Source organism: Chiloscyllium plagiosum, unplaced genomic scaffold (assembly GCF_037043375.1).
Source record: "Chiloscyllium plagiosum isolate Xiang-an unplaced genomic scaffold, Cpla_swu_hap1 HiC_scaffold_44, whole genome shotgun sequence".
NCBI classification, from domain to species: domain Eukaryota; kingdom Metazoa; phylum Chordata; class Chondrichthyes; order Orectolobiformes; family Hemiscylliidae; genus Chiloscyllium; species Chiloscyllium plagiosum.
In genome coordinates this window covers 2,874,279-2,886,087 of record NW_028270182.1, presented here as the reverse complement: position 1 = coordinate 2,886,087, position 11,809 = coordinate 2,874,279, and the positions used below count along the sequence as shown (strand labels likewise).

General features: G+C 44.0%; 1 protein-coding gene across 1 annotated transcript in view; it reads right to left on the bottom strand.

The window, feature by feature from the left end:
- Positions 1-11,809, bottom strand: part of dnah2 (dynein, axonemal, heavy chain 2) — a 380,569-nt gene that overhangs the window by 70,782 nt on the left and 297,978 nt on the right. The window contains exons 60-63 of the mRNA XM_087982834.1: positions 11,139-11,278; positions 4,074-4,284; positions 1,877-1,993; positions 594-735 (exon numbers count right to left, since the gene is read on the bottom strand). Of these exons, the coding sequence (XP_087838960.1) occupies positions 594-735; positions 1,877-1,993; positions 4,074-4,284; positions 11,139-11,278 (610 nt within the window). The remainder of the gene's footprint in view (positions 1-593; positions 736-1,876; positions 1,994-4,073; positions 4,285-11,138; positions 11,279-11,809) is intronic.

The following is an 11,809-nucleotide window of genomic DNA, read 5'->3' as shown; positions in this document are numbered from 1 at the left end:
CTGTTCCTGATTTTTACCGTCTTTTGGTCTTTTGATATACCTCACTGAATAAGGGCATCAGGAGAGGGCACTCAGGGGGCTACATGTCGTGATCTGACCGGCGTTGAAAGGAACATTACCAGGTTGGCGTTTCGACTGATAAGCAAGAAAATTGTGAACTTGTTTATTTTCACAATCTCGGAACATAGGACTCGGGAGCAGGAGTAGACCATTTGGTCCTTCGACCAGGCTCCACCATGTAATATGATCATGGTTAATCGGATTGTAGTCTCAGCTTCTCATTCATGCTTGGCACACCCCCTTGACTTCCTCATTTATAAAACTCCCACGTATCTCAGGCTTGAATAAACATAAAGACACCACCTTCATCACCTTCTGGGGCAGAAAATTCCACACTTCTAACAATCCTCTCAGAGAAAAGCCTTCTCCTTATCGCTGTCTTAAAAGGGTGATTACTTATTCTTAAACTAGCTCCCCTTAGTTTTGTGTTGCTGACTAGATTTGTGAAAGAAAGCATATGACACCTCGGATTAATCCATCCAGCTGCGCAACCCTTTCGCAGCCCATGTCCAGCATCAGAACGGGCCTCTTACCCAGCTGCTTCTTGGCCTCAGCCCATGTCGGTTCTGAGCCTCGGAGGATCATGACAGCCTGCATTACTGTCTCAACGAGGACAGGCGGGCGGCCGTACGATTTGATTTCTGTCATGTCCTTCTTATTCAAGGACTCCAGGGCCTGGAATGGTAAAGATTAAGACAGTACATTACTTCAATGCTGCCAGCATTGCTGACTCAACACTAGCAAACTGTGCTGTCCACAGCTTGTGTGGGCTGGGTGGTAGTCACGCCTCGATTAATTGTGACAAACCACAAAAGAAATGGACTCAGTCTACATTTACTGGTAAAACACTGGGACTGCTCCTAGCTGGAGGTACTGATTTCAAACCTGGGTACCTGAGTTTAGGAAGGAGGTCAAGGCTGTGGAGAGGATTGGGGGAGATTTCTAGAATGGCATCAATGAATATGGAGAGCGTAGAGAAACTCGGATTATTCTCCTTAGAGCAGAGGTGAGAGAAAATTGAATTGAGGCATTTAAAGTCATGTGGGGTTTTGATAGGTTGAATCAGGAGAAACTATTTCCAGTGGAAGGAGGGTTGGTAACTAGAGGGACACAGATTAAAGATAACCTGACAGTATGGGGAAGCTGAGAATGTTTTGTCTTACAAATTGTTGTGATCTGGAACATTTGGAATGAAAGGGCAGTGGAAGCAAATCCAACAGTAACTTTAAAAGGGAATGGATAAACACTGAAAGGGAGAACTCTGCAGAGGCTTCGGAAAAAGTAGGAGAACGGGATTAAATGGATGGCTCTTTCAGGGACTGGCCACAATCTAATGGGATATTCTCCTCCTTAGCAGAAGCAGCACTGAAAATCTAGTTGGAATATTTTGATGCTTCGCTTGCAGTTTGTTCACCAAACCATTCGAAGTGGAACAAACCTATTCTCACCTGCTTGTCCCCCAGCCAATGGTTTTGTGCACAGTCTGCATCCACATGATTCCTCCGCATGTATCACAGACAGGTTTCTGCTCAACAGCCTTGATTACCAGGTGACAGTGCGGCAGAAATGAAATAACTGAATGAGCAGATCGGGATCTCTCCTTCACCTCCTCCATGCAAAGGGGCAGCAAATTCCTGCTGATGCAGCACTCCCTCCGCTCAAACTCCAGACGTGGGTAATTGAACAAGCAACCTTTCACCCCAGGGGTGAGAGTTCCACTAGCGAAGCCAAGCTGACACCTATAACCCGATGGGACATTCCACAACAGGGAGTGAAAAAGATGAGGGAGGCTGTGTGTGTAAGTAATGGATCATACCTTCATTGCCTCCTGCAGTGCTGGCATGGCCTCATCCAGTTCCTTTTGAGCTCCTTCTGCCATTATTTTGCATTTTATCTCTTCTGCTGAAATTTTCTCACTGTGGGAGCTTACAGTCTGTACGGACAGAAATTAGGTTTGTTTAAAGACACCATCAGGACAATGACCATATTACAGTAAAACAGAAACCCTGAGGCCTACATTCCAATACCATGCAGATTGTCAGTTGGAACGGTCTGTCTGGGTTCGGTTTCCAGTATTGGTCAGCCATCGGTTGTCTTAGCAATGACTCTGGCACACATGCACTCATATGGGAAATGGAAACAAATTGGTTCAGACATCTGCAAGACTGTTCAGAGGAACAACGGGAAGTCCCACTGAGTTTGTTTCATCACTCACATGATCATGCTGGACCTGCATCTCCAATCTACATCCTCTAATAATCTTCACAGAAACAAAACTTATTTTCAATAATATCAAATCTTCACAACTCTTCAGGACAGAACTCTGGATTTTCACACCCCTTTGGATAAAGAAGCACTTTCTGATATAACTCCTGATGGAATTTTAATGCTCTGCATTCTCCCTGCCAGAGGATATCGGTTCTCTCTATCTACCTTGTCAAATCCATCCATTTCAAACACCTTGTTGAAATTGTCTGACAACTTTCCAAACTGAAAGGACAGAAGCCATGTTTGTGAGAATTATTCTCATCGGTAAGGTCTCTGAGGTGGAAGTTTTTCTGATGAATCTGCTATGATTCCTTCCAAGGCCAATTTACCTTTGAGAGGTGCTCAGCCTAGACCTGAGGGTAGTTCCTCAATATGGGTCTAAACAAGTCTTTATGTAACTGAGGTATCACAGTCTCACTTTTCAATTCCAATTGCCTTGAATTAAAGTCTGCTACTCCAGCACTGATTCACTGACTTTAGTTGATTCATGTAGCTGACCATCTATGCTCCCTCTTCCAGTGTCTCATCAGGAAGGAAATATTCTCATTTGTTTTTCTCATATCAAAGGTGGATAACTCTTACACTTCCTCAGGCTGAGTTCATTCTGTCACATAGGACACAGGAAAATATGACTCTGGAGCAGCAGGTGGCCATTTGGCCCTTTAAGGCTGCTGGACCACTTCATAATTTAATGGCGAATCTGATTGTGATCCCAACTCCAATTCCCCATCTTGACAGCATTCACTTTAAGCTTCACAGTCTTTCCAGTTCCCTCTTGATCTTATATGTTTTAATAAGATCACCCTCATTCTTCTAAACTTCAATGGATCCAGGTCCAACCTACTCAATCTTTCTTCATAAGATAAACTGTTCATCCCAGAAAGGGGTTGAACCTTTTCTGAACTCTGACTAAAGTAGTTATTCTGTTTGGAAGACAAGCAGACGGAAACTGTACACAGTACCATAGTTGTTGCCTCACCAATGCCCTGTACAATTGCAGGAAAACTTCTCTTTATATTCCATTCCTTTTCCAATCAACAACAAGATTCCATTTGCCATCCTAATCACTTGTTGAACCCGCAAACCAACTTTATGCAAGTCATTTGCAGAATACAATGCAGAAACAAGAGTAACTTTGACTGAAGTGGTGTTCCTCATGCCAGACAGATAACTCAGGGAGTTTTACAGATTGAAGGACAAAGCAGACACTGAGCTGGAGAAACAGAAGGAGATGGTGCTGAGAATAGTTAAGAATAATCAGATTAAATTTTTTTAAAGATCTGTATGGCGTTTCCTGCAACCCGGGAAGGGGGTGCAGAGGGCTGAAAACGTGTCTGCTTTGGCAGAGTTAATGAAACAGGAAACAGATCAGTGTCACGAGCGGACCAATGAGTGAAAGCAGGGGCACAGAGCTGAAGGAGGTCACAAGGTACAGTGGAGTGACGCCATGGGTTTATTTGAAGAGGATTGTGAAAATGAGACAAAGGGACATATGTGATATGGTGTGGGTCAGGGTAACCGAAGAGTGGGATATCCGAGTAGATAGGAGGGTAAGTATTAGAAAAGGAGGATGGTTAGAGGAGTTAAACCCTGGAAAACATAGAATCGAACAAATCCATTTTCATCTCCAGCACTAAGTTTGGAGCTAAGTGATGACTGGGGAATAACAGGGGCACTTTCAGTGCTGCAGAAGTACAGGGGTGTTATTCCTGGGAACAGTATAGAAAGGGATTCTCTTCTCTCACCTTCTGCTGCTCGTCAGCTTCCCGTTTCTGCTGCACAATGATCACCAGATACTCCTCACATTGCTTTTGGAACTCAGCCACTTTCACTTTGGCTTCCTCCAGCTCGACGGACATCACCTCCACCTTATCACGGGTATCGTCAATCTTAGACAGTCCATTCCGCAGCTTGTTGGCCTGAGTACTCAGCTCAATGCGTTTCTCCTCCAGGAGCCTTGGAAACAAAAGAATGTCCCAACATCAATGCACACATGGCCCTGGGACATGGCAAGGCACATGCACCTGACCATGGGCCAGACAGACGGGCTAAAATAAGGCAGGAATTGCTGCTATCCAGATTGCTGCAGCTAATGGCATACAGATGTTGAGAAGCAGTGAGCTCAGCCTCCATTCTCAAACAGTTTGTTTTAAACAGGAAACTGTAACCTGGGGTGTCTGCAGCTCAACTCTCCAGCCACACCGCAAACAGTGAAGGATGCAGTAGTGTCAAACTGCAGAATGTATAGCACACAGCCTCCAACCCCCTGCCCACCTGGGCACGGAGGCAGCCCAGCTTATTCTTTCACTCCAGGGCCTGCTCTGTTTGTACTCTGCAGCCCCAGAGGTTCAGAAAGGATTGTTTCATGCAACATTGCCTCTGCTAATTTGAACTTGAAATCGACGCACATTGTGTAGAGTCACATCTTAGAAAGACTAGAAAGGGTAGTCTGTCCTGCTAATGTAGTTGGACCCGGGACTTGAGTGGATCTGAAACTCTATGACCTGCAGTCAGAACACACCAGCAAAGTAATTTACCGAGTGGAAGTACTTTGACTCTTGGCACTGTATGAGTGCTTTTTTTTTAATATCAAGGAGGCAAGTTGTATTCCTTGCATATGTAAAATTTCCCTTCCACTTTAAGGGCTAATAGATTTCTTGCAGTTGTTCAATTTAAATTGGAAGGAGCTGAACACAGTAGCATTGAAGTGCAAGGACTAGTATCAGGAAATGTCCTGGCAGCAGGGAGTCAGCAATTCATGCAGCAAAAACCACTCTACATTATGGTACGCTGCAGACAAATGGAATCCAAATGTAGGGTTTGGAAAGACCAAGACCACTCTCCCCATTCACTGCGACTGAATGAGACTTTATGTTCAGGCATAAGATGAATCATAATTATTCTTTTAACGTTCACAAACGATTTCCCTCACAATGGTCGCTCACTTCAGGAGTCTATCCACTTTTTGTGCAGAGCACTTTTTCTCCCCCTTGATCTTTCTTCTGATTGCACTTACTGAATAGTATCTCCTGTGGTACATAGGTTTGTCAATGACTGCTTTAATCTGGCAGAAAAATAGGTCAAATTCTGAAAGCTCCTCAGAGGGAGACCCATCAACGATGGGGAATTTGATTCATTTCTGCTTCTCTCATTCCTTAAAACTTCAGCTATTCTCCAGGTCAGGGATAGAACAGCCAGTGGAAGAATATACCTCATTCCACCGTGACCCAACTCCTACAATGGGTACAAAGTGTAGTGTTTCTGGTATTGGACTGGCAATGCAGAGGTGAGGTGTTTGCTCTGCATTCTGACTTGGGCCATGCAGTAATCACTACCCTCTCATCATCACTGATCAATATCCGGGAACTCCCTAACATAAATACTACCTATCAGTTTCTGAAGTAAAAATGGAAAAATGCTCCACTAGCAAAGAGAATCATTTCTGTTGCTGCTAAGGAACTCACTATCTAAATGTTTCTTACCTAGGCCAGAGAGGGATGGCCCTTTTAGTGCAGAATAAGGGGTAGCTTTGCACAAATGGGGCTGGATTGAGACATAGAGTCACACAGCACGGAAACAGACCTCTCGGTCCAACAAGTCCATGCTGAACATAATCCCAAAATAAACCAATCCCATCTGTTTGCTCCAGGTCCAAACCTTTCCTATTCATGTATGTATCCAAATGTCTTCCTCTGCAAGTTCATTCCACACATGAACCATCCTCTGTGTAAAACATTTGCCCGCATGTCTTTTTTAAATCTCTCTTCTTTCCCATTGCATAGTATCCTTTGCAAGCCGGAACAGGAGTCTCGCATGGTGTGTTGCCTACCCGGTGCCAGGGTTCGGGACATCTCTGACCGGCTTGAAAGGATATTGGAGCGGGAGGGGGAGGATCCAGTTGTTGTGATCCACGTTGGGACTAATAACACAGGCAAAGCTAGGATGGAGGACCTGTTTGGGAATTATCGAGCACTAGGAAGGAAATTGAAATACAGGTCCTCAAGGGTCATAATCTCTGAATTACTGCCCGAGCCACATGCCAATTGGCATAGGGATAAGAAAATTAGGGAAGTAAACACGTGGCTAAGGGATTGGTGTGGGAAAGAGGGATTCCACTTCATGGGGCAATGGCATCAGTTTTGGAACAGGGGGGATCTGTACCGTTGGGACGGTCTCCACCTGAACCGATCAGGTACCAATGTTCTAGCGAAGAGGATAAATAGGGTGGTCAGTAGGACTTTAAATTTCTGAGTTGGGGGGAAGAGAAAGTGAAAGCGACAGGGAGTATGGAGTTAAATGGAAAGATAAGCGGCAGGATAGCATATGTGCAGGCAGATTTAAACTTGAGACAGACTGGGAATGCAGCAAAAAGGAAGGATAACTTAGGACATCTTATGACTTCCAATATCTCTAATGATAAGAAAGTTAGCATTAAGGCACTTTACCTGAATGCTTGTAGCATTCATAATAAAGCAGACGAACTAATGGCCCAGATCATCGTGAATGATTATGATGTGGTAGGCATCACAGAGATGTGGTTACAGGGGGGTCAGGACTGGCAGTTAAACATCCAAGGGTTTTCAACTTATCGAAAAGACAGGGAGGTGGGCAGAAGGGGTGGGGTTGCCTTGTTAGTTAAGAACAAAATTAAATCAATGGTGCTGAATGACATAGCGTCGGATGATGTGGAGTCTGTGTGGGTGGAATTGAGGAACCACAAAGGCAAAAAAACCATAGTGGGAGTTATGTACAGACCTCCTAACAGTGGTCAGGACTAGAGGCGCAACATGTACCGGGAAATAGAGAAAGCATGTCAGAAAGGCAACGTCACAGTGATCATGGGAGACTTCAATATGCAGGTGGACTGGGTAAATAATGTTGCCAGTGGATCCAAAGAAAGGGAATTCATGGAATGCTTACAGGATGGCTTTTTGGAACAGCTTGTCATGGAGCCCACAAGAGAGCAGGCTATTCTGGACCGAGTGCTATGTAATGAACCAGACTTTATAAAAAATCTTAATGTAAGGGAACACTTAGGAAGCAGCGATCATAATATGGTAGAGTTCAGTCTGCAGTTTGAAAGAGAGAAGGCAAAATCGGACGTAATGGTGTGACAGTTAAACAAAGGTAATTACGAGGGCATGAGAGAGGAACTGACAAAAATAGACTGGAAGCAGAGCCTAGCAGGGAAGACAGTAGAGCAAAAATGGCAAGAGTTTGTGGGTAAAATTGAGGACACTGTACAGAGGTTCATCCCCAAGAAGAGAAAGATTATCCGGGGAGGGATTAGACAGCCATGGCTGACAAAGGAAGTCAGGAAATCTATCAAAGAAAAAGAGAGAGCCTATAAAGTGGCCAAGAGCACTGGGAAATCAGAAGATTGGGAAGGCTACAAAAACAAACAGAGGATAACAAAGAGAGAAATAAGGAAGGAGAGGATCAAATATGAAGGTAAGCTAGCCAGTAATATTAGAAATGATAGTAAAAGTTTCTTTCAATACATAAGAAACAAACGACAGGCAAGAGTAGACATTGGGCCACTTCAAACTGATGCTGGAAGCCTAGTGATGGGAGATAAGGAAATAGCAGGAGAACTTAACAAGTACTTTGCGTCAGTCTTCACAGTGGAAGACATGAGTAATATCCCAACAATTAAAGGGAGTCAGGGGGCTGAGTTGAGTATGGTTGCCATTACAAAAGAGAAAGTGCTAGAAAAGCTAAAAGGTCTTAAAATTGATAAATCTCCTGGTCCTGATGGGTTACATCCTAGAGTTCTGAGGGAGGTGGCTGAGGAAATAGCGGAGGCGTTGGTTGAGATCTTTCAAAAGTCACTGGAGTCAGGGAAAGTCCCGGATGATTGGAAGATCGCTATTGTAACCCCCTTGTTCAAGAAAGGATCAAGGCAAAAGATGGAAAATTATAGGCCAATTAGCCTAACCTCGGTTGTTGGTAGAATTCTAGAATCCATCATTAAGGATGAGGTTTCTAAACTCTTGGAAGAGCAGGGTCGGATTAGAACAAGTCAACATGGATTTAGTAAGGGGAGGTCGTGCCTGACAAACCTGTTGGAGTTCTTTGAAGAGGTGACAAGTAAGTTAGACCGGGGAAACCCAGTGGATGTGGTCTACCTAGACTTCCAAAAGGCCTTTGATAAGGTGCCACACGGGAGGCTGCTGAGCAAGGTGAGGGCCCATGGTGTTCGAGGTGAGCTACTGGGATGGATTGAGGATTGGCTGTCTGACAGAAGGCAGAGAGTTGGGATAAAAGGTTCTTTTTCGGAATGGCAGCCGGTGACAAGCGGTGTCCCGCAGGATTCAGTGATGGGGCCGCAGCTGTTCACATTATATATTAATGATCTGGATGAAGGGACTGGGGGCATTCTAGCGAAGTTTGCCGATGATACAAAGTTAGGTGGACAGGCAGGTAGTACTGAGGAAGTGGGGAGGCTGCAGAAGGATCTAGACAGTTTGGAAGAGTGGTCCAGGAAATGGTTGATGGATTTCAATGTGAGCAAATGTGAAGTCTCACACTTTAGAAAAAAGAATAGAAGCATGGATTACTTTCTAAACGGTGAGAAAATTCGTAAAGCCAAAGTACAAAGGGATCTGGGAGTGCTAGTTGAGGATTCTTTAAAGGTAAACATGCAGGTTGAGGCCGTGATTAAGAAAGCGAATGCAATGTTGTCAATTATCTTAAGAGGGTTGGAATATAAAAGCACTGTTGTGCTACTGAGACTTTATAAAGCTCTGGTTAGGCCCCATTTGGAGTACTGTGTCCAGTTTTGGTCCCCAGACCTCAGGAAGGACATACTGGCACTGGAGCGTGTCCAGCGGAGATTCACACAGATGATCCCTGGAATGGTAGGTCTAACATATGAGGAACGGCTGAGGATCCTGGGATTGTATTTATTGGAGTTTAGAAGATTAAGGGGAGATCTAATAGAAACTTACAAGATAATACATGGCTTGGAGAGGGTGGATGCTAGGAAATTGTTTCCTTTAGGTGAGGAGACTAGGACCCGTGGACACAGCCTTAGAATTAGAGGGGGTAAATTCAGAACAGAAATGCGGAGACATTTCTTCAGCCAGAGAGTGGTGGGCCTGTGGAATTCATTGCCACAGACTGCAGTGGAGGCTGGGATGGTAAATGTCTTCAAGGCAGAAATTGATAAATTCTTGATGTCACAAGGAATTAAGGGCTATGGGGAGAATGCGGGTAAGTGGAGTTGAAATGCCCATCAGCCATGATTGAATGGCAGAGTGGACTCGATGGGCCGAATGGCCTTACTTCCGCTCCTATGTCTTATGGTCTTATGGTCTTAAAAATTAGCCCCATAATCTTGAAATCCTCCATCCTAGGGAAAAGACAACTACTATCTCTCCCCCTCATTATTTTATAAACTTCTATCAGGTCGCCTCTCAACCTCCTACACTCCAGTGAAAAAAGTCCCAGCCGATCCAGCTTTCCTCCAGAACTGAAACTGAATACCCAGCAATATCTTGGTAAATCTCTTCTGAACTCTCTCTAGCTTAATACTATCCATGCCCACCTTTATTTCAGTGCAATCTGGTCATATAACAGGTACATATCTAGACCAGCAATCCAGAGAGTCCCAGAGACAGAGGTTTAAATGCCACCAAGCAATTGGAGAATTGGAATTTAATCAATTAAATAAAATCAGGAATAAAACCTGATATCTGTAATAGTGACAACGAAACTGCCAATTAAAACCCCATCTGGTTCTCTAGGCAACAAAATGGTCATCCTTACTCAGTCTGGCCTACGTGGAACTCCAACCTGACAGCAATAAGACTGACTTTTAATTTCCCTCCGTGATGGCCCAGCAAACCACTCAGCTGGAATCAAGAAGCTGACTCATCACCACCTTCTGAAGAGAGAGAGACGCCCATTGCTGCAAATGGATGTTTTTTAAAATTCACAATTTTTATGAGGCAGACTGTACGTATTTCATCAGTCTGGGTGTGATACTGCAGCAAATGTAATCATCCAGTTTGGTAATATGCCTCTGCTCCCTCAGCCAGCTATCCTTTCAACTGAAGAACTCAGTGTTCAAACTCCAGTGCACGATAGCAAACACATGAATGGATAATGTCTACAATAATATGTCTGCAGAAACAGCAGCCAAAAGCACCTTAGATATGCATATTAAATATTTGTATGCCAGTATGGTCCATTGCTATTTCAGTTGCGTGGATTTCAGGTTCATCAAAGTGACTGTTAACAGTGCTGGCAAATGGAATATTTTTTACTTCAGGGTGACCAGTGGCAATAACAAAGGTACCCAGTGCTGATCAAAAGCACAAAACTGAAAAGTCAATGAATAATGTACAGAATAGGAAACTTCAGAACATTTAACAAGCTCATAGTGATTGGGTTGCAGTTAGTTCTGTAGTTAAACATCACTTGTGGAGTTTACAATGGTAGCTGAGGTTTGGAATGTGTTGCACCACCTGCCCAACCACACAGAGGTTAATAGCTAATGATCAGGATGATGCCAGGTGCACTTATGTACTCATGTACTTATTCCATAGTGGGAGGTATTAATGCTCATTCAGTAGGATCACTGCCTCTGAGCCTGAAGACCCAGGTTCAAGCTCTGCTCCAGGACCTGAACCACAGAAGGGCACTCGCAACAGATTGATACCTCAACCCAGTAATCCTCATAACACTCTTCCAATATTCCCTGAATAAAGATGCAAAACAAACAATCCCACTATTCAGTACCAGGTTACAATCTTCCCTTACATATTACTTGGCAGCAATGACAGTGTTAGGATAATGACACTTACTTTTTGTAGCCGGACACCAGCTCCAGATAGTTGGTTGGGGTCACATAGTTATGCCTCCGCAATTCCAGCAACATTTTCTCAGAATACATTGTCACTGAGCGGTGCATGGTCACAAAGATGTGAGCCAGGTTACTGCGTAGCTGGAACAACAGAAAGAACCATTGGCAACGAGAACTAAGATAACTGTATACTCTGCTGCAAAAAGATTCTACTTTAAATAATCTGGCTTCTATCACGGATTTGCCATCAACATTTAATTTTTCACCACCCACTCATTCATTCGTCCCTGGGCCTGCAACACATGAAAATTGCCTCTCTTAGCTTTCTGCACCATCATCAGCTTTAGATCACCATGTCATTAGTTATTATTGGCTAGACTACTTCTCCAACTATTTCAGCTCCAGTATTATCAGGTATCGTCCTGGGCCCTACAGTCAAATCTCTTGATTTGGATTCTTATTCAGTGCATTGTTATCTTTGCTGTTACATCCCAAGTCCAGTTGGTTAAACCTCATACCAAGTAAGGATGCTGTCACCTTGTAAACGTGAGCCAGGAAATGCGCCAAACGTCTCGGGATCAAACCCAACAACTAGCCCTGACATATCTCTCAAGCCTCTTTCTATATTAAGGATTGTGTTAGAGATCTGCATCAAGTACACACCACAGGAAC